This window comes from Ixodes scapularis, unplaced genomic scaffold (genome assembly GCF_016920785.2).
Source record: "Ixodes scapularis isolate PalLabHiFi unplaced genomic scaffold, ASM1692078v2 PGA_scaffold4__175_contigs__length_147842914, whole genome shotgun sequence".
Classification (NCBI taxonomy): Eukaryota; Metazoa; Arthropoda; class Arachnida; order Ixodida; family Ixodidae; genus Ixodes; species Ixodes scapularis.
The window spans coordinates 121219507-121245601 of NW_024609879.1; the positions used below are offsets into that span (position 1 = coordinate 121219507).

General features: G+C 46.3%; 1 protein-coding gene and 1 pseudogene across 1 annotated transcript in view; one reads left to right on the top strand and one right to left on the bottom strand.

Annotated features, from left to right (window-relative positions):
• LOC115311997 (zinc metalloproteinase-disintegrin-like atragin) overlaps positions 1-26095 on the top strand; it is a 51295-nt gene that overhangs the window by 16054 nt on the left and 9146 nt on the right. The window contains exons 5-9 of the mRNA XM_040217123.2: positions 6023-6109; positions 16327-16439; positions 18539-18610; positions 22829-22965; positions 24995-25053. Coding sequence (XP_040073057.1) covers positions 6023-6109; positions 16327-16439; positions 18539-18610; positions 22829-22965; positions 24995-25053 — 468 coding nt within the window. The remainder of the gene's footprint in view (positions 1-6022; positions 6110-16326; positions 16440-18538; positions 18611-22828; positions 22966-24994; positions 25054-26095) is intronic.
• LOC121047818 lies at positions 6482-8361 on the bottom strand (annotated as a pseudogene).

A 26095-nucleotide genomic window follows, 5' to 3' on the forward strand; every position in this document is an offset into this window, starting at 1 on the left:
TAAGAAATAATGGCTCAGTATGAGTGTCGTAAGGCACGTTTGCAATAAAACGCAGCATTTTCTTTTGTAGGATCGTGAGTTTGTTAATATTAGATTTGGTTGTTGTGCCCCAAACCAAATGACAATAGTTAATTTGTGAGCTAAACAGAGCATGATAAATTTGCATTTTAATATTTACAGGCAACAAGGAGCGACAGTGGCATATTATTCCAACAACTTTTGACAGTTTCGTAACTAAGTATTCGATGTGATTATCCCATTGCATATGTTCTGAAAAAATGACACCTAGCGTTTTGTGCTGTTTAACTATTTCAATCTGGTCAGTTCCAATCTCTAGAGTATAATTACTAATAACGTGCTTATTTACAGGTCTAAACAAAATTGCTTTGGACTTTACAGTGTTTATTTTAAGACCATTTATTTTTGACCACGAAAGAAACTTTTCCAAAACTAAGTTTCCCATGGGTATAAGTTCGTCCATATTCGATGCAGACAGAAATATACTCGTGTCGTCTGCATACATTACAAAACGTGCTTGATGGCAAATATTGACTAGATCATTTATATATACATTGAACAGCAGAGGGCCGAGTATGCTGCCTTGGGGCACACCAAACTTCAAGATTTGCAAAGAGGAAACATGATCACTCACGGAGACACATTGCTTACGGTGTTCTAAATATGAATGAATAAGTATCAAAGGCGTGCCACGTATGCCATAACATGAAAGTTTATCAAGGAGCGTCGAATGGTTAAGACAGTCAAACGCTTTGCTAAGGTCAATAAATATTCCCAGTGTCAGCAGTTTGCATTCTATATTGTGTAATATTATTTCTTTCTGTGATATCAGAGCGCTTTCCGTGGATTTTCCCTTGCGAAATCCGAACTGGGAGTCAGTTAGCACTGAGGTCTTCGTAAAAAAATTGTCTAAACGATATAATATAATTTTTTCCAGCCCTTTAGAAAATATTGGAAGAACAGAGATGGGTCTATAATTTGTAACTAAATTTTTGTCTCCACCTTTATGCAAAACTGAAACTTTTGCGAGTTTCATGTTATTCGGAAATTGACCACTCGACAATGCTAAGTTAAATATATATACCAAGAGTGGGGCCACCACATCGATTACGAATTTAACGGGCTTTATTTGTATATCGTCTATGTCATGGCTTTTACTGTTATTCAATCCCATAAATACACGGATCACTTCCAATTCGTCTGTAGGTTGTAGGAAAATTGTGTCTGTTACACGGTGCGAGATAAACGAGGAAGCATGCTCATTGTGCGCGCTAGAAGGCAAGTTAGTAAAATGTCTGTTAAAGAGCTCAGATAGTTGTACTCCTGATACGCTCTCACCAGAAAGTGAAAGTTCATCTATTGAATTCTTCTGCTTGCTGCGTTTAAGCACTTCATTTATCGACTGCCAAACAATCGCAGGACGCTTCTTGTGGGCGTCATGAAAAAGACGTTTGTGATATTCTGTTTTTGATTTTTTAAGTGCAGATGTCAGTTGATTGCGATACCTCTTAAAAACTGCATGGTCACCGTCATCCTTTGAACAGAGGTACTCCTGATATAAGCGATTCTTTTTTCTTATCATTGTTAGAATAGGTGGCGTGACCCATGGTTTTCTTATTCGTTTTTTAGCAGTAACCGTCTTATATGGAAACGATGCGATGTATAGCGTCTTAAAAATATTTATGAAATCATCATATGCTTCGTTCACGCATTGCTTTGAAAAGACAGAAGTCCAGTCTGTTTGCATGACTGTGCTTCGAAAGGACCGCAGTTGGCAGTCGGTTATCGCTTGGAAAGTTACGAGTCTACCGACGCTCCGTGATAAATCACGGGTTTGAAAACAAAAAAATATTGGTAAATGATCGCTTATATCACTACTAATAGTACCTGCACTGCGAACTATAGTATTTATATTGGTAATAAAAACGTCGATACAACTTGCCGTAGAATGAGTAATTCTGGTGGGGGACACAATCACATTGCAAAAACCACTACTACTGAGTGTACTACTCAGTCGTGAAGAAAGAGAAGAGTTTTCCAAACTATTTACATTTAAGTCACCGCCCAGAACAAGTGAGTAGTTATTCAAGGATATGAAATCAAGATACCTCTCAAGAAAAGACAAAAAGTTATTAAAGCTACCAGCTGGCGGTCGATACATAACAGAAAGCAGCTGACGTCCGTGCTTCACAGTTACGATTTCATAGTCGTCTGTAATTTCGGTAAAGGCATCGAGTATTTCGCATCTAATATCCTGTCTAACATAGATACAAACACCTCCCCCTCGTTTTCCGCTTCGATTCAAAAAGAAGTGATTGTAACCCGGCACGATAAAAACATCGTCATCTGTTGCGTACCATGTTTCGGAAAGCATCACCGCTTCAAACGAAACACAGAGTTGATCTAAAAGAGTAATAAAATTGTCACTTTTACATTTCAAAGAGCGTATATTTAAATGTAAGATCGTGGTCGAGTCTTTGGTTCCTGCATATCGCTTTAGTTTAACAGGCAATAGAAGTTCATGGTATTCGGCCATGAAGCTAGAGGTTAAAAGGAAAAAAAAAGAAAAAACGGACAAACAAGTGCAAAGAAAACCGTGAATTACGCTGCAGTCGCACCAGCCTCAACGTTGCTTTCTGCACTATCGAAGTGGCGCGACACAGGAAGTGGTCCAAAAAATTGCCTGAAGATGCAGCCTTCTGGCCAGACAGACACGCTGTTTATCGCTTCAAATACTTCTTTGTCAACGAGAATGTGGAAAGACGCGTAGTAAGGAAGTTTGGTTTTCAATTTCGTGCATACGAAAGTTTTACCTTGCAAAACAGCAGCGACCAAATCCTCAACGTCCTTCGTACTTGTTTCCGGGGACAGTCTTGACACAAACAGGGCTCTTTCTTGTGGGGCACGTTGAATCACGGCTATCTTTGACGCTTTCGAAGTTCCGACAGAGGGCTTTACGGGCTTACGGCGGGTGACAAGGGTGAAGCCGTCACCATCCACGGTGCTTCGTGGAACGGAGTCTCGTTGGGCTGTAGACGCTGCAGGTGGAAGGAGCCCAGTTGGTCCGATGGCATTCGCTGAAGTGTCAGCTGGCAGCGCTTTTCGAGGTCTCGGTGGGCTCTGCTGTCGGGAACTCACGGCGGGAAACTCTACAGTGGCAGATGCGTAGGACGACGGACGAGAGCGGTCAGTTGTGTCTGAAATATTCCTGGAGCGTTGACTCACGAACAAAGAGACGGTGTCGTTGAGACGACGAACCTCTTGACGTAGCGAGGCGTTTTCCGCTTTTAGTCGTGCGAACTGGTCAACGAGCTCTTCCAGTACCGCTTGCATGTCTTTCTTTGATGTCGATGAACCTGCTGCAGCACAGAGAATGTCATCGGTGTCGGTTTCCGCGTCCATTGTATATTCCGTGGTTGAAATTCTAGGCGTGGGAACTTGGTCGTCGTCGTCGTTTTTTCGCTTGACGCATTTCGCACACTTGTACTGGCTCACCCCATCTTGCACGAGTAGGTCGTAGTCATCATTGACGATATTCACGCACTTGCAGTGAAAACGGGTTAAACACGCACAGCAAACAATCTGTTGCTGCTTGTGGTGAAATCCCGCGGAGCAGCTGCCACACGTGTCCTTCTGCCGCGCCATTCGCGCAGCGAAGTGGTCTCAGATGTCCAATAACGGTTCGTTCACACTATACAAGAACTCAAAAACGTCTTAGTAGTTCTAATCAGTCAAAAGATGCAGACGTTTGTAGCTCGAACACTTGTTCACCTCAATGTGCATTATACAAAATGATTTTTTTTTTCTTCTAATCTTTAGAGATTTGTTTAAAAATAAGCTGTGAAAGCTACACTTATGCAGTTGATGCAGGTGAGTTATACGGCAAGGGGGACATTGTAGATGGGGCTAATCGTAACCATCAGTCGGCTAATTAAGTAAAATGTGTTAATGAACTTTTTATTTAGTGTAAATAGTCACATGGTTCCAATTAGAAACTTGCTGAGCGTCGTCCGAAACTCCTAATTAAGTAATTTGCAGAAATACTTTGAGCGCGTGAGAAGCGCAGTAGTGCGCCAAAGTTACCACTCGTGAACATGCATAATGCAAGGGCACAAACGAGCCGGTGTACATTGCACATGGTTGGGAAAAAAACCGAGACTGCGGGTAAACGACACAACACTAAAAAGTCTCTAGAACTTTTTAGAGACTTTTTAGTGTTGTGTCGTTTACCACTTGTGGAGTTGGTAGGTACAAGGCTGGGGCTCTCATAAGAGACCCAAAAGTCGCGCAGGCGCCTTACCGCAACCGCTAGCCTTGTACCTGCTCGTGTGGTAAATTTAGTACACTACTACGCTTCTCACGCGCTCAAATTTCTTTCTGAAAATTACTGATTAAGTGGTTTTTGATGTCGCTCAGCAAGTTTCTAATTAGAACCATGTCTATTTTTATTAATTAAAAAGGTAATTGGATACTTCACTTAATTAGTGAACAGAACAGTACGATTATCCCCCTATTCTATGTTCCCCTGGCCGTAAAACTCACCTGCACAAACCGCATAAGCATAGCTTTCACAATTTTTTTAAAACAAACCTGTAAAGCTTAAAAAAACACCCTGTATAGTTTGATACCTAAGCATACATGTCACCCCCGCTACTCGGGGATCATCGCATTCTCAGAATAAAAATAAAAAATAAACAACGCTACTTCGTTGCTCACCAGCGCTTGTAAACAACCCTCTGAAAGTTCCCACTGGGTGCTGGGAAAACCATTTTCACCTTCTCGTCGCTGTAGTTCGTTGGAACCTACGATATCTAAAAGAGGTTTCTCCCACACTGAGAGAGTGAGCAGAATTATAACCTTTTTCTAAGAAACTACTGCAAAGTAATAAAATTGAGAGCTGGGCTTGTTGGTGAAAGTCAAACATAATGTAAATGCAGTAGCGCAAAACAAGGAAGACTAAGGAGAGGAACAAAGAACGCACAAAGCTGTACAAATATTTCCTGTGTATTTTGTTCCTTTGCCTGGTCTTCGTTGCTGTGCGCTGTTACACGTGCGTCATGTTTATTATTTTCAAGCAAATGCAAGTGGTTATAGAAGCGCACGTTTCTCATTGCCCGATTCTGTGAAGCTAGAAAAACTTTGCATTTCTATATTAGCCCAATTTTTCTCCGGGGTTCGCAAGCGGAGCTTCTCCTACAGATACGTTGCCACTAGGGATGTCAATGACTTTCGTCGAGTCGGAATTTCACGTCGAACCTCGAGGTTCGACTGGTTCGACGAACCTTCGAACTTTTACTCAGGTACTACAAGGTTCGACTTCTTGAACAGTGTGGCTAGACTTTGATACAAGCATGCATTACCAGATGCACCACCCGCTGACGGTAACTCTGTCAAATGGCCACCATCTCAAGGTTCCTCCTGCTTAAAAAGTTAGAAACATTATTTGATAGCCTATAAAATATATAACCTATCAATAATTTTATCAATGTAAAATTTGAAAAGTAGTTGGAAAAAACGAAAATCTGAAGAAAATTGGAACATGCGAATATTATTCCGCGCTATCTTTTTTTCAGAAACGAGGTTATTTACTTCAAGTAAACGACAGTAGTATATGGCTTTGTCAAAACATTTTCGCGATACATCTACGAAATAAATACCCACGTCTGTCTTCTATTTGCGAAACATATCCTTACACTAGTTTCGCTGCGTTTGAAATTTTCTGTCAGTTCTGGTACTCATTTTCTCACGCCTCCCAGTTACGGCCATAAGAATATACGGCCCACGCTCTTTTGCGACGGAGTCCCGAATTGATACACCAGTACAGGTTTCACAAGATAGTGATTAATATATTCATAATGAGATGGATCAAAATATAAAAAGTGTTTACGATTTCGATTGCATTCTAAGGTTTTAAAACTCAGATCGTGATTTTTCTTTACGAACTTATTTTGTAATTGCAACTCCGTTACTGACGCTTTTCTGCCTTGTTTTTCTTTTTGTGTAGGAGACGACGCAGTTCCTGTTGAAACACGATATGCCAGAAGTTCTCGGGGGCGCCTCATCAAGCCTTTATCAGAAAGATCTGAATCGGGTAAGACCAATATTGTCAGGTACAAATAATGAAGCGTTCCATCGCACACTTCCTTTTCAATTTATTTCAATGCAAAATTCCACTATTTCCCGAAGCTAACTCTGATTTTGTCTCGAAAAGTGAAGCGTATTAAGCTTGAAAAGAGTTGTCCGTTTGCCAAAACACCTGCGCCGCGAGTGCAACCAAAGAACAAGACTCAGTTCAAAGGACAAGACTCAGGAGAGAGTATTCAGAGACGCTTCAATTAACGTTCGTCAGCTGCGAAAACTTTGAAAGCGAAAACAAAGAAAGGAGAAACGGTACAAAAGGATTTGGATTGAAACAAACTTTATTTGTGCCTGCAGTTGGGCGCTCGCGCACCCCGACGAGGGCCTACGTCGTCTTCGGAGTTACTGTTACTCGGCGCGGGTCTCGGCTTGCTGTTGTCGGCTCGCCGGGTCCCTGCCTTTCGAGAGCCCCGAGGACCTGCTGGACGGCCCAAAGCTGTTGATCAAGGTCATAGCTCTTCGCAGCTGCCTCGAGCCGCGGCGGAATCGTTCTTGACCTTGCTTCCTCTGGGTGTTTGATGCAGTCCCATAAGATGTGCGTGTGATCTGCCGTCCCCCTCCGACAGACCTTGCACCTGTCGGTCGGGTATGTCTCGGGGTACACGCGATGCATCAGTCCTGGGCTTGGTAGCGATCCGGTCTGGAGCTGCCTCAGTAGTACCGCCTCCGCTCGACTCAGCCTCGGGTGCGGGGGTGGGAGAGTCTTGCGAGCCAGGCAGTAGGCCTTCGTGATGTCGTTATAGTCCGTCATGCGGCCCTTGGCTTCGAACCACGTCGAACGGTCTGTCGCCGGGGCGCGGTTGGTTAGCGCTCGCGCCGCTGCGTGTGCCGTCTCGTTGTGGTTGTCATCGCGTACCGACGCGTCGCCCACGTGCGCCGAGAACCCCTTGATTCTCACTTTTCTGTCTTGCAGTTTGACCGCTCGCAATACTCGCTCGGCCTCCCGGCAGACTTGGCCTTTCGTGAAGTTTCGCACCGCCTGTCTCGAGTCACTCAGCACCGTGTGGCAGCCTGCGTCGGCGATGGCCAGGGCGATGGCCACCTCCTCCGCTTGTTCCGCTCCGGCGCCTCTCATGTTTGCTGCCGTCCTCGTGGCGCCGGTCGAAGCCTCGATGACAACCGCTGCGAAGGCGTTCCGTTGATATTCGGCCGTGTCCACGTACCGCGCGTGCTCGTCATTGGCATGCAGGTCGATGAGAGCCTTCGCCCTCGCTCTCTTCTTTCCTTGTCGTAGTCCGGATTCATACTATTGGGTATGGGGTCGATTCTGGTCTGGCTTCGGACCTCTTCGGAGACTGGAAGCTTCGTTTCCGTCTCGTTCGAGTGTCCATTCCCAGGTCGTCCAGTATCCTGACTATCCTCCTCCCGGTTTTAGTCGTGGACAGCCGCTCCAGTTGAGCGGTCCGTTGCGCTTCGGCTATTTCTTCGAGCGTGTTATGTATCCCGAGTTGTAAGAAGCGGGTCGTACTCGTGGACTCGAACAGGCCTAGCGTCGTCTGCTCTTCGGATGATGGCGTTGATTTTGTTGCCTTCGTGTTGCAGCCATCTGTAGTAGGCCGCAACGTACGCAACGTGGCTAATGATGAAGGAATGAACGAGGCTGATTAGGCTCTCCTCTCTCATGCCTGCCTTCCGGGACGTGACTCTATGAGGAGTCGCGCTGCGTTGGCCGCTTTGGCCGTGAGACGGGCGACGGTTTCGCCGTTTCTTCTGTCCTTTTCAATGACTATGCCTAGGATCCTGATTTTGCCAATTACGGGGATCACGTTGCCGGATTTGGTTACGACACGGATCTTTTCGTATTCGCGTTGTCTGGTATTGCCTCTGCCGTTGTTAGTAGTCTGCATTATCAGGAGTTCCGATTTGCTCGGCGCGACTCTCAGTCCGGTGCCTTCCAGCTGGTTTTCTATCGCGTCGACGGCGGCTTGCAGCGGCCCCTCGATGTGGGCGTCGTTGCCGCCGGTCACTCACAGCGTGATATCGTCGGGATAGTCGGGCAACTTGGTATGTATTCATAATGAAACAGCGCGAATTTTACAAAGACAGAGGAAGAAACTTGACAGGACGAGCGCTGGGTAGCGCTCGTCCTGTCCAGTTTCTTCCTCTGTCCCTGTAAAATTCGCGCTGTTCCATTGTGATATCGTCCGCGTAGATGGTGTGCCTGACGTCTTCGATGTCTGCGAGCTTCTCGGCCACTCCGATCATTACCAAGTTGAACAACGTCGGCGAGATGACCGACCCCTGGGGTGTACCGGTACTCCCGAGCTCCTTCTCTTGCGTCCGTAGGTCGCCTGCTCGCAGCTCGGCGATCCTGTCCGTGAGGAAGTCCTTAATATAGTTATAGGATCTTTCGCCCATGTTGAGCTCGAAGACTTGGGACAGGATCGCCGAGTGTTTCACCCTGTCAAAAGCGTTCTGCAGGTCGAGCCCCATGATTGCCTTGTTGTCGCGGGCGTTGCCGCTGTCATCGATGATTTGGTATTTGAGTTGCAGCATCGCGTCCTGCGTGCTCAGGTGCCGTCTGAAACCGATCACCGTGGCCGGGTGCAGCCCTTCTCATTCCAGGTAGTCTTGCCACCTGTTGAGCAGGACGTACTCCAGCACCTTGCCCACGCACAACGTGAGCGAAATGGGCCGGAGGTTCTCCATGTTTGGCGGCTTCCCCGGCTTGGTGATCAAGATCGTCTTAGCTGTCTTCCACTGCTTCGGTAGCGCGCCCGCTCTCCAGCACTTGTTGAAGTATTTTGCTAGGTTTTCAATCGAGCCGTCGTCGAGGTTCTTGAGTGCCTTGTTCGTGACGAGACCCGGGCCGGCCGCTGACCGGGTGTTGAGGTCGTACAGGGCCGCGCGGACCTCCTCGATGTCGATGTCACGATCGAGCTTCGCGTTGGGAAGGCCGCCGTATGGCGCGTGTTGTTCGGTGGGTGTAGTTGGCAGGTATTTGTCGATGATGCGCCTGGTGACTTCGTCGGCGCCGTGCACCGAGACCGCCCGATGTATGGGGTCGGCGAATCTGTCTCTTTGGTGCGACTTGGTCTTGGTTTCGTCTAGCAGTTGCCGCAGCAGATGCCGCAGCAGGTTCCACGTCTTCCCGCTGTGCATCTGCCCGTCTGCCGCGTTGCAGATCTCGTTCCACTGTTGCACAAATAGCGTGCGGCAGTGATCCTCGATCGCTCGGTTGAGCTCCGCCATCTTCTTTCTAAGTCTGCGGTTGAGCCGTTGTTTCTTCCATCGATTGAGTATCGACTGTTTGGCTTCGATGAGATGCGCAAGCCGACTGTCTAATTTGTCGATCTCCGCGTCCGTTTCAAGTTCTTTTGTCGCATCGCGTACGCTCTTGGTGATTTCGACCGTCCAGGAGTCGATGTCTCCGATCTCGTCGTCTCCGTCTCTCTTCTGGTTTCGAGCGTCTCGGAAGGCGTCCCAGACTATCCATCTGTGTGTTCTGGTGCTGGTGTCGTTGTGTTCCGGTATGCTGATTTCCACGATGGTGTGGTCGCTGCCGAGGTCGGCCCTCGTGTTTCTCCAGGTGATCGCTCCTCGGGCGTCGTTCTTGACGAACGTGAGGTCTGGAGTGGTGTCCCGGGACACGGAGTTACCGATTCTCGCCGGATGCGTCGGGTCCGTGATGAGGATGAAGTCGAGTTCCGTGGCGTCTTGGTACAGGTAGCGGCCCTTTGCTGTGTACTTGCTGTAACCCCAGGCTGGGTTCATCGCGTTGAAGTCACCGCACGCGAGCAGCGTGTTGCGGCCCGCTGTGGTGCTGGCTCTGTGCAGTTATGTCTTGAATCTCTGTTTTCTCTGCGATGGGTTGCTGTAGACGTTGAGCAAAAATATACTTCCTTTTCTCTTCTTTCCCGGGATGATTTCGGTGAGTGCATGCTCGATCTTGCTATTGTCTGCAGCTCGTGTTCGACGAACGTGAGTCCCTTCCTGACCAGGGTGCACAGGCCTCTGCCGTCGGGCGGGCCCCTCTGCACCCTGTAGCCGGGGAGAGACGGTGCACCCGTCGGTGAGTGTCTCTTGTAGCAGTGTTACGTCCGGCTTACGCGCGGCATGTGCACCCACCACCACCAAGGAAGAAGGCAGTCATCCTGTTGGATGACTGCCTTCTTCCTTCCGAGGCCGCAACAGTTCTACTGCCACGCTGTTACGCCTACTGCTGCTGTTGTTGCGCTGGCGGCCATAATTGCGTTGGCGCGTACTGGGTTTTTTGGTTGGGTGAATGTTACGCGAAGAGGGGCGCAAACGTCGGGTGGCTCACGATCGGCTGTAGGGTCCTTTCGATGTAGGTGAATCTGTTCATGTTATCGGCTTGGTACGTCTCCATTGTTTGTTTCATTGCTGTCACTGCTGCGATGTTTACCGTGATGAGCTCTTCGAGTTTGGTGAATCTCGCCTCGAATTTGGCTTCGAGGTTGTCGATGCGATCGTCTTCTTTCTGTTTGCGCGTGGTCTCAACGGCTCGCTTCTTCAGGGCCGGCTCCGCTACGGCTGTCTCCTGGTTGTTCGTGGTTGTTTCCTCCGTCTTGCATGTGCTTGGCGTGGGTCTCTGTAGAGACTCGTTGTTACATAGCAGCAGCTTACGGATCTCGGCGATCTCTCTCGTGAGGTTATTGACGGTCTTTCGCAGCGCCACGTTCTCTTGCCTTAGGGTTTCGTTTCCTTCTCGCACCTCGTCCAAATCGTCTTTCTTCGTGGCGTCAGTGTTTTTCTGCGCACTCCTTTTATTGTTTCCTTTCACTGCGTCAACCCATCCCACTTGTTCACGTGGTGGTGACCTTGTCCTGCTGAGGCTTCTCTTGCAGCAGCTGCTGTCTCTGGATTTTGGCGCGCGGGTCTCTGATGGGGTCCTTGAATTTCGCGCATCTGGCGGCTTGTCGAGCGGCGAGAAATTGCTCTCCCACATCAGCTGACGTTCGGCCTGTCGTCGCTCCCATTGGCGTTTGCGCGCTACGTAGGGGATCTTGTATTTCGCATTGCACGTTCGGTTTCCGGTTGGGTGTTCGCCCCCGCACAACTTACATTTTGGGGTAGAGGGATGGTCTTGTTTGGGGTTCGCTAGCCCGCAGGCCAGGCACGTCATAATTGTGGGGTCGGGCACACGTCCTTGCGGTGTCCCACGCGACCGCACAGCTGGCAAACGTCAATCTGTTTCCTGTAGAGGTGGCACGGTAGCGGGGTGACTCCGTATCGGACGAAGTTCGGTACCTTGGGTCCCTGGAACGCCACGATCACGGTGGTCGCGCTGCCGAACCTCTTTGCGCCTACTGCAAGCGCGTTCCTCTCGTTGACGATGTTCCTATCTGGCTCGTCGGCGCTCGCGTCGATGGGGATGCCTCTGATGACACCCTTTACGGTGTCGTGAGGTGCCGTGCGATATGCGCTGACTTCGTAGGGTTTGCCTTGAATAGAGATTTCCTTGATTCTAGCGTACCTTGCCGCGTTGTCTTCGTTCGATGTGCTGACGACCATGATTTTCTGTTGCATGTTGGGGCAGATGGTGTTCGCGGCGCTTTCCTCGCTCTTGATCTTGACCGCGGCGAGTATGGACGAGGCGACGGTGGTGGTGCCAGTCTTGACTATGTCCAGCCCCCTTCTGGGTCTGACGACTATCTTCCTCTCTTCCAGCGGCATGGCTGGCATGCATGCTGCCTTGATGACCGAGGCTCTGACGTTCTTGTTGAATTTCGATTTCGGGCTTGTTTGACTCCCGCCGGGTCCTTCGGGCTTGCCGCTGGCGGGGGTCCGCTGGCGCAGCCTCGACATGCGCTCCCCCGCGAGCGTCCATCCGGCTTCGTTGAGCTATTCTTCTGGTGATATGTCATCTCCTTGAACTTGAACGCACATTTGGTTGTCCACGAACATCGGTGTCCGAGCGGACGCCTTCGTCTCGGAGCTGGCGAGCAGCCGACGCCGAGGCAAACGGGCGGCGGCGGGCCAACGGAGTGAAGCGGTGTTTATATCATGCTTGGGAGAAGAGCGTATTGGTTGAAGTCATGGATGAAGAAAGAATAAAACAATTAAAACAGGGACAACACAACCACATCTTTCAACTAGCAACAGACGAGTAAACTTTCAAAAGCGAGCAGCCGACTATACCCAGTAGGAGTAGGGGAGAGAAGGGGGAGAGAAGGAAAGATAAGAAACGCGAAGTGCAAGTCAGGTTAGTAGGGTTATCTCGGATTTTAAAAATTCAACCTCAGTTTTCGTCAGCAGGAGGGAAGGGTTTGACACGAACAACGTGTCAAACCCTTCCCTCAGTTTTTGTCAGCAGGAGGGAAGGGTTTGACACGAACAACGTGTCAAACCCTTCCCTCCTGCTGACGAAAACTGAGGTTGAATTTTTAAAATCCGAGATAACCCAACTAACCTGACTTGCACTTCACGTTTCTTATCTTTCCTTCTCTCCCCCTTCTCTCCCCTACTCCTACTGGGTATAGACCTTTCCAATAAACGCCGTCCGCGAGCTGCCATTTTTCTTTGCTGGGCTGTGGAACGCCTTCTGAGCACGCGCAATAGCTCCCTTTGCGAAATATCGTACGCTGCGCCTGCGTCCACAGCCCAGTGACTCGGCATTTTTGCCCGGGTGATAAGCGATGGAAAGGTGTATAGTCGGCTGCTCGCTTTTGAAAGTTTACTCGTCTGTTGCTAGTTGAGAGATGTGGTTCTGTTGTCCCTGTTTTAATTGTTTTATTCTTTCTTCATCCATGTTTATACCAGGGTCACGTTCTCCTCCGGGGTTTGAGGAGCCCGGAGAGGTCGACCGCTCTCCTTGGCGCCTGGAATACTTTTGCAGAAAAACTTCTCTAGCGTGAGGAGGAAAAATTCATTCACGTTCTTGATGTTGGTGTCCTCTTTGTCCGCTTGAAAAGCTTAATCGAATCGTGTAATCCGCTTGAGCGTGTGTCCCCTGAGTCCGGGTCTGGAGGTTGAGATAAACGGAGTGCATGTGAGGCACGTCCGTCCGCTCCGCCCACATCCAGTTCCTCCAGTACAGAAGGAGGACGTTTCCATGCCCTCGGGTGCCTGGAAGCCCTCGCGTGCCTGGAAGGCTCATCCTGTGCACGGGAGCTAGTTCCCGTTGCGTTTCCCATAAAACGAAATTCTTAATATAGCGGCTTGATCGATAAATCGAAATACAACTGCAAAACGTTTCGTTATGATCGATGATTCTGTTGAGATGATACCCCTTATTGTCACGAAGTATATCTTATCCAAAACGAGACTTTATTGCGCCTCTTTTTGTGGTTTCTAAATATGGACAAACACAAAGCATATTTGGCGAAAATCTTTTCTTTTTTTAACTAGCTACCAAACATCACGCACGCTAAGATTTCACCCTAAGATTACACGCTAAGTGCCAACACCTTGTGACGTAACTTCAGGATTTAAGTTGGTACATGCACAAGGCACTCAGAAACATCACGGATTATTCAGTTAATAAAACGCATTTCTCGTTGTGGTTTTTTTTTTTTTTTTTTTTTTTTTTTTACGGAGGATTGTTTTTGGCAAGTTATTGTAGAAACTTCCCTCACAGAAAAAATACGATTTTGTATTTTCCCTGCACAAGTGCGAAACCCCAGGTCGAACCCTATTCATGTCCCGTTAGAAGGGTATACAGATAAATTGTAAATAACAAGAAAGTCAAGAATGAATTCCAAACTAATTTCATCTAGAACTTGTTCGGGAAATGTATATTATGATGTGTTGACTTGATCTACAGTCCTCTTCATTATCACCCCAACATCTTAACTGAATAAAAAAAAACGCACAGCGACTGCAGGGTCCTGTTTCGCGCGCCGACATCAGACACAATGCTCTGACCCACCGCAACTTGGCAAACGGCGAAGGCTACGGTCCCTGTCAGCCAATCAGCATGCCTGAAGAAAGCACTTAACCGTACTCTATCTCAATAGTTGAGCACATTAATGTCAAAACCACGGGTGGCAAAAAAAAAAAAAAAAAAAAGCCACATTACTACGAATTTTGAGTCACAGGCTCATCTCCGGGGGGAACAAAAGCGACGGGTAAGAGTGGACTTCCTCCTCCTCCTCTTCTCCAAGTACTTGAGTTACGCGCTTGCCCGTGTACCTCTGGAAAGACCTGTCACGTGCTTCGCCTCCATCACTCTGATTGGCTCGAGGAGGCCTTGAGAATTGGGTGGTAGACGGTCGCAAGACTGGAGAAAATTAATATGGAACGTTACAAACCTCCACAAACTGTGGAAGGGAAGGGGTTGCCTTACGCGCGGTGCTCTCCATCCACCGCCGAGCTTGAGAGCCCAACTTTGGCGGAGGGACGCTGTCCTAGCGGCCATCGTTTCAACTACTCGTCACGTGACGGAACCTACCAAACCAACACCTCTCAGATAAGAAAGCCGTGAAGCCGAACTTTTCTGCCTCACTAAAGATGGCGGTCGGAGCTCCGAGATCGAGCACGAGTGCTGTGGTACTGCGATCCCCCGGTCCCATGCGGTTGAGGCATGGGAACGGGGGATCGCAGCCGCGGGATGTTTGCGGGTCGCGTCCCCGAGAGTCGCGGGCCGCGCGTCTGAGACGCCTGTTATATATCACGATCACTAAGCACATTGTGAAACAGCCACTCATTTCGTAGCATTTGCGTGCCGTGACGTCGGATAACATTTCTAAGACATCTGAGTGCTGTGTAACCTCTTTTTGTGTACCGCTGCGGAAATATATTAATGCAAAGTCACACTGGCGAAACCCGATATCTGCATTTTTACGCTCTTAAAGCACACGTAATATCCTAAATGTCGTTTAAACCGGAACACAAAGAATGCGACTCCGACAAACTTAGTTCGCAATTCGCAGCGTGCTTATTGACATGTTGTCCCCTTTGAAACTTCCATGAGAATTGAAGGTCGGATCGACTGTACAACGACCGAACAGCCGCCAATGCGCCCATGAAGTGGAACGAGCAAGTAGAAAGCGGATTAAAAAAACACTACTCTTGCGGAAAACATGTAGCTATAGTTACATCAATGCTGAATGCTGGGCTAGTTGGTATTGGTCTTGGGTTGCCAAAGGCATGGTAGCGCTTTTTAGACGAGGTTAAGTAATGCACAAGACGGCGCATAACCTAAAGAAAATAGCAAGCCGCATAGAAACTAAGGTGGTCTTTTCTGTGCCAGAAAAGCTAGCCAGGTTGAGCCATTTGACGAAACCCTTCCGGGAAGCCTCGCTGGGTTGTGTGATAAGGCACAGAAATCTGTTTGTTGTTTGTGTTGAGGGCGTGGTGTATCAGATTCCGTTAACATGCGGTAAGAAATATGTAGGTCAGACTGGGACATGTCTGAACGACAGGCTCCGGGAACATAGTCTGAACGTCAATCTATCGGGATGGCCACCTTTCAATGCATCGCCATGACTGCGGATGTAAACCGTTGCTTGACTCATGCTCAGTACTGGCTAAACACAAAAATAGAACGGTTAGGGAAATTATCGAAGCGGACGAGATAAAAAGGGCAGGGGTGGGGTGTGTCAGCGTTGCTTCTATCGACCTTTTCGATAAGGAGGTGCAGTTCATGCGAGCGGCGGCAAGGCCTGGGTTGGCTGATTGTTAGGATCGAAGCGTGTATATATGCTTCATTTCCATGTTGATAAAATAGTTGCAGTCAGCGCTCGTGTCTGTCTTGTCTTTCTTTCCTTTGTCCTCGTCTAAAAAGCGCTACCATGCCTTTGGCAACCCAAGACCTATAATTACAGTACATTATATGCGGCGGGAAAATCGAATGGTAGGCATGAAACTATTAGCGAGTTTTAGTAGACCGTGTTTCCCCCTCCGCTAAGCCCCTCCGCTACCCAAAACTCTACAGCCAAGGCCATAGGCGCGCAGGCGCAGTGGCGGTTTCTTCGTAGCGGAGTGTTAGCGGAGCGGGAAACACGGTCTACTAAAACTCCCTATTAATGTGCAAAAAATGTCAATGCAGAGGAACACGCTAAACGAGCGTCAAAACCCCTAAACTCTAAGTATTATGCAAAAAGGTGGGGATATTATGTTTGCTCATTTGTGCCGCGCAGGGTGCGTACCTTGCGACATAATCCTATTATAGCCTCTGTCTTCTACACCTAACTTCAACAAAATGAACAACGACTTAACTAGGTTCACAATTATAAGGCTGCTTCTACTTTTGTGTTATTTCATTAGGTTTCCCTCTCACAGTTTCACCGGAAGTTCATGTAGTTATCGATAGAGCTCACGACAAACACTTCAAACTCAGAAGCAAAATAATGGAGTATGTGGCCATCTTCATGGCCGCGGTAAGTGTGCTCAACCTGATATAAGTTTTATTTTTAAAAAAATGCCATCATTCATTCTCCGAAACTCGATTTTTGCGATTTTGATCAACAATTTTCATATTGTCCTCATCACTAGATATTTAATGCCTGATGTAAGCGCAACCCCGATGATTTGGATGTTTGTTTAGTGTCACGAAAAGCCACACATTTCAAAAAACCCATATTTAAAATTACATGTGACTATTATCTCTGGCTTGAGTAAAGTCATGCACGCGATATGTTAACATCGGTTGCGCTGGTAACATTTATTCGGGTTATTTAGCAACCCTGATAAACGTCATTCCTCAGGTCCGAATCAGAATAGGCTCGCTAATACATATACAAGCGGTTTCTAAAACGAAATGAAAAGCAGTGGTTGCCAGGCGTAAATAATTAACGAATATATTTGTTTTATATCTGTTTTATGCAAACAGCAAGAGGAGGAAATGTTCTCCTGACCATTCGCACGAAAAAAGCTGATCGGTCGCAGAAACGCACAATGGGCACCGAAACGGATTAAAGCAAAACTGGCCGACTGCCAGATCGGTGAAAGGGCAGCCCGCGTCGCTGCATTTGTGCAAACAGACCTTAGTGCAAACCCGTCGGGAATTGGATTTTCGCGAGCGTGCCATAGCGCAGGGGAGGTTGGCACAGCAGCAGTTCCTAAAGCGTGCTTCCCAGGCGCCGTTACCCTGCGCCAGGCGTTCGCCGGCCATGCAGCGTGACTGTTCACGTGGCTTCCCCTGTATCACAGAATGTCTCATCGATCTGGGGCCCTAATCTGGACACTTAGCGAAAACGTCGGCGACAAGTCTGGCGGCCGCGATTGGCCAACGCCGCACTTGACCTTGGCGCCGGCCAATCACAGCCGCCGGATTTCTGGCCGACATTTTCGCCAAATGTCCAGATTAGGGCCCCTAGTCTTAACAACGGTTCGCGTGACGCTCCTATGCGACACACGAGGTTACGCGGCAGATGGCATCTCTCAACGTCAGCGAGCCTGAGATAGCAAAGAAGGTGGAATAGCCCACCGAGTCACTTATTCATACCTTTATGCTCAAACATTTACAATATACGTATTACTCAGCCAAAAGGCATCATCATACATAGCGCGATGCATTGTGTCAAAGACAGGTCGAAACTGTTTCGGCAGCTATGCCGTTACTACCCCTTACACGTTTTGTCTTTCTTCTGTTTTTTTTTTTTTTTCTTTACATTGAACGAGACTGTTTTGAAGACTTGCTACAGAACTTGACGTAAGCAATGTTGGGTGACCGACTTACACGTGTCCCCATTTCCCTTCCACTCTTCATCTTCAACAAAAAAACTTAGCATGAGTTGCCCCACCTTGATCGCAATAATCGCAGATCGCAACTCAGGAAGCCCTGGCAACTCCCCCTTGGGTATCGAACTTCTCCGTTCCCTAAAACGTGTAAAGCCCTCATATTGCTAGTCTATCGAGCACGTTACCTAGATGGCCGAAAAATAAAGGTATTCAAAATGTGCTCATGTTCGTCTTGCGGTAGTTTGATAACTCTTTCAGACAAAATACAAATGTTGCATCAACACGAATTCCAGAGGCAGGCATAAACATTCCGGTTGTCTTACGGAGTTGAACTACTGGAACGGACTCAATAGTGAGAGATGTGCGCAATGCACGCTTTTAACACAACATTTTGAATTTTGCTTTTTTTTTTTTTATATAACATGTGGGCAAATTGCTGATGCGCCAAAGATATTTCCGAATAACTGCCTTCCGAAGGATCCCCGAGATGAACGGAGCTTTCTATAAAATGACGTCAAACAAGTCATAGATTAAAATCTCTTCATGAATAAATATGTCCCTTATCCCCGACAGATGCCTGTCTTACTAGAATCATTTTTAATGAATATAATTACAGTAATATATTTGTTAAATTCACTTCCAGTCCTTGACCTACGGAACATTTCTCACTCTACCTTCTTACTCGTCTCCACTGGAATCACTTTCCAGCAAAAACACACCTAAACAAAACTTTCTTTTTTAATTCGGTGCTTATATTTGGTTTATCCTCTTTCATGTTGGATGCTATATTTTGCAGGTGAATCTGAAATATAGCACTATGAAGTACGTGGACGTGCAGCTCGTCGTGACCAAGGTCACCATTTTTCACGTAAGACGTCTTCCAAGTTTCCGTCGTTACGCGCTCCGTTAAGATGTTTTCGTACATCATTTCCCCGCTAGGACATGAGGAACTCGGCAGGCAAGGCTGGTGGCGAGCATGCGCACTAGCGGTGTCCTTATTGCTGACAGCGTAGTAAAGGGGGGGGGGGGGGAAATGTCTACAAAAACCTCCTAATATTCACCCATTTTTCTTTTGTAGATTGCATCTTTGAGGTACGAGGTGCGGTCCGCAAAATACAAAAATAATTTAAAAAAATGTGTATTTAATTTGAGAGCACTCTCCTGGTCTATATTTCTGATTTAGGTCTAAACGACAATAAGTTTAGTATCTATTTTAGTAAGAAATAACTGAGGAAGCATTTCGCTAAACTAGCTTCCCTGCCGGTTAAGCTTACCGTTACCGAGACGATTCCTTCTACAGTGGCGTCCGTCGTTTTATTTATTTTTTTTTTCACTGCGTTAGCATTTATTGCATTAATGACTGCAGCCATCTCTTGCTTGGGTTGTCGTGGTTTGGACTGGATTAGACTAGAGCGAACTGATTTCGTGAAGCCACGGAGCGGTTCCCGCCGCGCTTTTTCGCTACGTTCGCTCGCTTGTTACGTTCACGTTCGCTCGCTCTTGCGCGGCACGCGACGGGCGGGACGACATGAGGCTTGTGTTGGAAGTCACGCGTTACAAGTAACGACATCAGACAGTTTTAGTATAGCATTGCTGGCTCTTGCGTACGTAACACGCAATAGTAAAGAGCATGCTAAAAACGACCTGCTCAAACCGATTGTAGTTGTGGGTTATGTTTCCGAGTGAACACCTCGCATGATCTTGGTTAAATTTGCCAGAGCCGTGAATTCCGCGTGCTTATAGCGCCACCATGCTCCTCAAAGGAAATATTGAAAAAGGGAAAAAATATTTCCGATCATTTTATTTTGAGTAAAACCAAGCCGCAGCTGCCTGGTCAGGCGCGCTTTTCCGCGCGGTATACGGAGGCTACGAGTACTAATGCGTAGCCAATTTCGATCACGGAGCCTCCGGCAATAGTCCCGTGGAAGCGGCACTTTGTAACCTATACTACTGCGAGAAGAGAGCCATGACCTACTGATGTCCAGCGCATGGCGCCAACTTTGGCGAGTTTTAGAAGAGTCGTTCGTCTGTCGGGCGATTAACAGTGCGAAGAGGCTTAGCGCTGAGCAGATCGCAGCGTTCATGCACATTGCGAACGGTGAACTCTCACTGTGCACTCCTTCAGCCGCACGGCGATCTGATCCGACCGCGAGCCGAACACCACTCAATTTCACACAATATTGAACTTCGCGAACACCACGTCGCCCTTGCTGCGCCAGTCGAGGTAACCGCCATCTTGAAACTCGTGCTCTCGCTGGGCCCGAGATCTCTCGAGAGCTTCCCGCAAAGAGCGCTAGCCCGCTGCGCAAAAACCCCTGCGTCGCGTGCGTACGCAATACGCTAGCCCTTCTATTGCGTTCTGCGCATGCGCACTGTCGACACGCAATTTTGTTTTTCGTACGCAAAGTTCGGTCCACTAAAACTGGATATTACTGGTACCCGCGTTACTGTTTCCCAATAACGCTCTAACGTACTCGTTAGCATTAAAATTCACTAACGAATAAAGTATTTTCGTTACTATATTTAGAATTTTTATTCAATTATGTTACTCGTAACTTGTCATTAAAATTAGCCCGGTTTTTGATTGAAAACATTAGTTTTTTATTCATGAACTAAGCAAAAAATTTAGGAAAAAAAACAATTTCTGCGCAACGTTTTAAAAACAAGTTTAAATATTATATCTACTGATGCTTGGACTCAAAGCAAGTCACAAGACTATTTGAAACATAGAAACCGCAGTCACTCCCTCTACACTCCCAGGTACGAATTTTGTCGAAAAGACCTTGCAACAAGAAAGAACCTGACCCTGCTCAAATATCACTGCCCCGTGCAATAAAGACGCAGACGTTTCGCTGGAACAAAACATACGTTAGGAAAACGACAATCTGACACCGTTCATCAATGAGTGCACGGCTCAGGGCGTCCATATATGCGCCATCCGAGTCAGTCAGTCACTATCGTAAACTTCAAGCCAAGAAGAAAACACCGCAGTCTTTCCACTGCCCACACGACTGCAAGAAGTCAAAGCCGACTGGAGTGGTAATATTGTTCCACATTGCTCGTGCGTCGACTTACAGCATCGTCCTTCTGCAGAAACATGCCGTCCATTCCTTTAGAACTTGCATCTGTATGAAGTACGGCCTGTAGAACTGGATTCAAAAACAAACTTGTTCTTCAACTCATTGAAGCCGCGATCCACGTCTTCTGACCTCCTGGAACCAGTTTGAGACTTTGAACAGTCTGCATGTGCAGACGTGCTGCAAGGGCAGCATAGTACGGCACAAACCTTCCGAACAAACGTGTTGAATCCAATGAACCTCGCAGCCGCGTCACGTTTGTCGGCATTGGTGGCCCCGTTAGTGCTGCCGACTTTCGCGCTCCTGGTTTTCTTCCTTTGGTTGTGAGCACGAAACCCAAGTGTTCCACTTCATTTTTTTCCTAACTCTAACTTTGAATGACGCAATGTCAGTCCTGCCTTGGAGATGGCATCGAATACTTGTTGCAACTTGACGATCATTTGCGCGCTGCTCTTCATACTTCGGTGTAAGGTCGACGTGTCGCGAACGCAGAGCCAAGCAGCCAAGTATGTGAAGACCGTAGGCGACGATCGAGGATAGCTCCGGTGGCTCTCCGAAAACAACAATATCCGGACCGCTGTGAGATTAGAATTCCCCCCCCCCCCCCCCCCCCCCTTCGCTGAGTCGGAACCCCTAAGCTAAACGCTAACGCATTTCGTCGAGAACCAGCGAAGCGACCGCCGCAATATCAGCTTCGTTTTTTTGTTTTTTTTTTTAATACCCAATCTTAATATCTAAAAACAAAAACAAGAATTTACGAAGCCGATGTCGATCAAAATCACGGGAATTTCATTGGCTCTGAGCGATAACGAGAGGATTGGCACACGCCGCACCCGCATTTACCAAGAATTCGGTTACAATAATCTAATTAAAAACAGGTCGATGATGGCTGCTTCCATTGTATTGCGGGGCAATGCAAAATAAGCAATAACGTTTTGTTATATATGCAGACGATACAACCCTTTTATTTTCGGCTAAGACTAGTAATGAACTTATCAACTGCGCAAATGATACTTTAACAGGGTTGCAAAACTGGACATCCGACAACGGGCTTAAAATTAATAGTAATAAAACCAAAGCAATTTTCTTTCGAACCAAAAATAAAAACGTTTTTATAACGAAAAGTCTCGTAATAAATTCAAATGTTATAGAGATAGTGAAAAAGTTTAAAAGTCTTGGTGTTATTTTTAACCAGTATTTGTCTTGGGACGACCATGTAAGCTATATACTTCCTCGATTGTCCAGGGTCATCGGATAAGTCTCACGAAACCGTTTTATTTTACCAAACAACGTTAAACTACTTATTTATCAAACTCTATTTGCATCCCACTTAAACTACTGCCACCTGGTATGGAGTACAACCACCAGTTCAAATCTAAAAAAAAATACATCTATTACAAAAAAAAATGTTCGCCTCATTGCTAATGTTCCTTATATTTCAAGCTCCAAGGGTTTGTTTGAAAAATATAATTTGTTGCGTGTTTTCGATATGTATACGTATAAACTTATGGTCCGTTTCAAGGTAGGAAAAAAAAGAAACGTGGATATTTTGGCCAAACTTTCTAAACTAAGGGAACGTGTTACCTCCTATCCAACTCGTTCGGCGGCACGTTGGGCTGTGCCTCTTTGCCATAACAACTATTCCATGCAGTCTCTAAAGTATATGCTACCTACTTTACTAAATTTCCTCTTAAACAAAAACGTTGATATAATGTCTGTAACAATGCAAAATTTATTTTCTTATTTGAATTGAACATATTACTTTTCTGCACTAGGTTATAATCTACTTTTGTATACAATGTTGATATTTTTGCTCTTGCTTTGTATTTCTAATCTGTCATGTGGAACTGTAAGGGAGCAGGGGGCTCCGTCAAGCTGTTCAACAGCTTTTCCCTCTGTTTCCTCCATTCCTGTATCGAATGGGAAATGAACTTCATTATTATTATTATTATTATTATGTATTTCAGTTTCTACTAGGGTACTAATTATACGTCCATATGTTTTTACAGAATGTTTCGGAACCTTTCATAACGAGATCCGAGCACCACCCAACAATCATGATGGGTCAGACACTATGGAACTTCAGCACCTACGTGGGAAGAACGGACGACTTCAGAAACGATGACATGGTAGTACTGTTGACCGGGTACGTAAACGAAACCGGAAAAAGGCTGCGGGACATTTCGTAATTCATTGATCGTGCAAATATATTTTGGTCGTTTGCGCATTGTCACAAAGGTTAAGCGGAAAGACCATAATTACTCCGTTTCTGATCAAAAATAAACTCAAGCTTTAGCATTTTCACGGACAAAAAAAAACTTTCTTGTTTTCAATATGAATGACGTAAATATTTGTTAATATGTAAACTCGGTGATCCGTTAAGATCCAAATATACGCCCCATAAGTTAATTAGAAAAACGAAAAAAAACGGTTGTAAATTATAAAATTCAAATCACGTTAGGTATAACATTCTTCCTGATTCTTGACATAAATTGAGTGCGTGCATAAGGACTACTTCTAAGTTTATGGACAAATTCTCCCGACGGGCTCACCCTTCTGTAAGGTTACGGTAGAGTGTACTGGAGGCAGCCCAACGTTTTTGTGGTCGCAATAAGTTGCATGTTGGTCAACTCTAATGGAACGGAGGCGCTCCTCCACAGGATCCTCCGTGGAACATGACCACCCCTCCGGGATCGGCGAATGCATTTCCGTCATTTACCTTCCCGAGAATCCCCATATATATCAAAGCACGGTTTTTCGCAATCGCGGCGCTAAAAACACGTGTTCAACTCAACAGCGAAGTTCATCATGATGTGAAAGATACGTGCCGATGAGCGACGTGCAAAAGCGTATGCCCGTCTGCACACCGTTTACGAGTATTTCGATGAATAGGCAAGTGGGCTATAGTACATTTGCCTATTCATGCACAACTGTGTGAACTCGTCAACATTAATCACCAGAATTTAAAGCTAAACCTCATGGGTAAAAAGTAGTTTTTTTTTGTTTTTTTTTTTTATTATTCATAATCACATTAAAATTCAAAAATCCGACTAGTTTGAATTCCGCACATGCGAATCCTCAAGGCATCGCCATAGCGTGTTTATTCCAAAGCTAAATCTTTGTCAGGACTGATCAAAATTAAATTTTTTCGCTAGAGCAAATGAAGAGTGGAATGCTTTACCCGGAAAATTAGTGTCGTGTACAGTACTTCTCTTTGTGCATTTTTGAAAGGCACAGAAAATATCGTTTTGAAATGCCAACTGCAGTTAGGGATACGAGTGATATCGTATCGTATCCATGAAGGTGAATATGTCTTGCCTTTTTATTCTCTGATATTTTTCTACCTTTCGACCCACGCTCTGATTATCTGTGGCATGATGTTGGCGTTTCTTGTTGGGCGACTGTTTAGTTCCTCTATTATTTCTGTTAACCCGTATGTATTGTTTATTTTACTTAATGATTTCCACCACTGCAATAACGCTAACGGGTCGACAGTATCAATGAATGAATGAAATGATAAATGGAAAAAAATAATCACTTTTATCTATAACCAAAGATTTTTCTAAGTATGCGACTGACGGTTTACCGTTTTTCGAAATCTTCGAAAACCAGTTAAAACAAAAAAAAAAAGGTCCGGTTTCTCGCAAAACGTTATTAATTTGACCATTCATGTGCTGAATTACGATATTTGTGGCTGCACCTTAGATTATCTTTATGTCATTTTATTAAGATGCACACGTTTCAAACGCTAAGTGCATAGTTTCTCTCTTCAACAACCAAATTTTGTAAGAACTACTTTCCTCAGCGCATGAATAATGCGCAAAACTTCCTTTTCCTTTCTGATGTGACACCGAGCATGGTCACTGGCAGCACAAGAAGCGCCATGCGTGGTGCGTCCAATCATCTTATTATCGCACCTCGGCCAATGAAGTTACAGCATTAGCAAGTAGCGTAACTAAATGAGCCAAGCCTTGCGCTTTTTTAAACTGTCAGTTACGATACCGCAGATCACCGCTTCCGAAGGTCCTTGGGGAAAATCTTCGGATCTCCACAATTTGCTTACTTTCATATTTTTACAAGATATTAATAATGCGACAAAAAACGACGTCCTGACATCTTTTCATGTCGTGGCTCGTAGTCAGTGCGTTTATACTTTTTTTCTCTCCGTTCCATAGGATGGACGTAGGCTACGTGAATGCGACTACTAACAAGTCTTATGGCCTGGGCATTGCTGGTGAGCCTTTTGTTTCTCCTTGTTTTGGTCGAAAATTTGGGAAACTCAATCGTCCTGACTCTACTCGAAGTAACTCTATCCACATTGAAAAAAAATATTACATATGTTTTCTCTAATAAACATATTAAAAGTGATAAACATTATGCGATCTGTCATGTTCTAGGTTTATTCGACAAATTCATATATATATATATAACGGTAACGGTGAAGGTAGAAGGGGTGGACGAATGGAAGAGAAAGTAGTAGAAGACGAAGAAACGAGACTAGAACAGCGGCTTTTGGTTTGCCCGTAACAAATGGTGGCAGCGATTTTCCAAAAAGAATGAATACCCGCTCCCATGCAGCAACAGCGGAGGCAAAGTGGGCCGAGCTTACTGAACGCCTCTACAACCGGTTGGCGGAAAAGAGCACGGCAGATGCCACAACTCTGCTTAAACAGTTCGACAGTCGCCTCGCCACCCGCGTCACTCACGTTGAAGAGAACGTGAACCAACAACTCACCGAGGTCCATCACCACCTCTCGTCTGTCCAAGACCGCCTGCAGCACCTTGAAGAAGCTCTCCCAACCGTGCGACCAGGAGACTCAGGTGACCTTCCACAAGTTCAAAAAACATCTTCCGTAGGTTGCCGCCCACCCAATGAAGCGGTGAAACCCCAGGATGTTCTTGCTGATCTACATTCCAATGGTATCCGCCTCAAACTTGTAACTTTTTGATGGACTTGGATCTTGGCCAGCATTTATCATCGAATTTGAAACGGTAGCCCAACACAATGGGTGGCATTTCCATGGCAAGGCTGCAGCCTTGGTCGCCCAGCTCCGTGGGAAAGCCGCCGACTTCCTTGAAGGTGTACAGTATTCAAGTCGAACCACGTATGAGCTCCTCCTGCAAGCATTAAAAGCTCGTTTTAATAATGCCAATCTGCAGCAGTTAAACCTCGCGTCACTCAAAACCTATCGCCAGGGCACAGAATCACTCCAAGAACTGACCAACACTATCGATAGACTGGGAAGAAAAGCAATTCTAGGTTTCTCTGAAGCCAC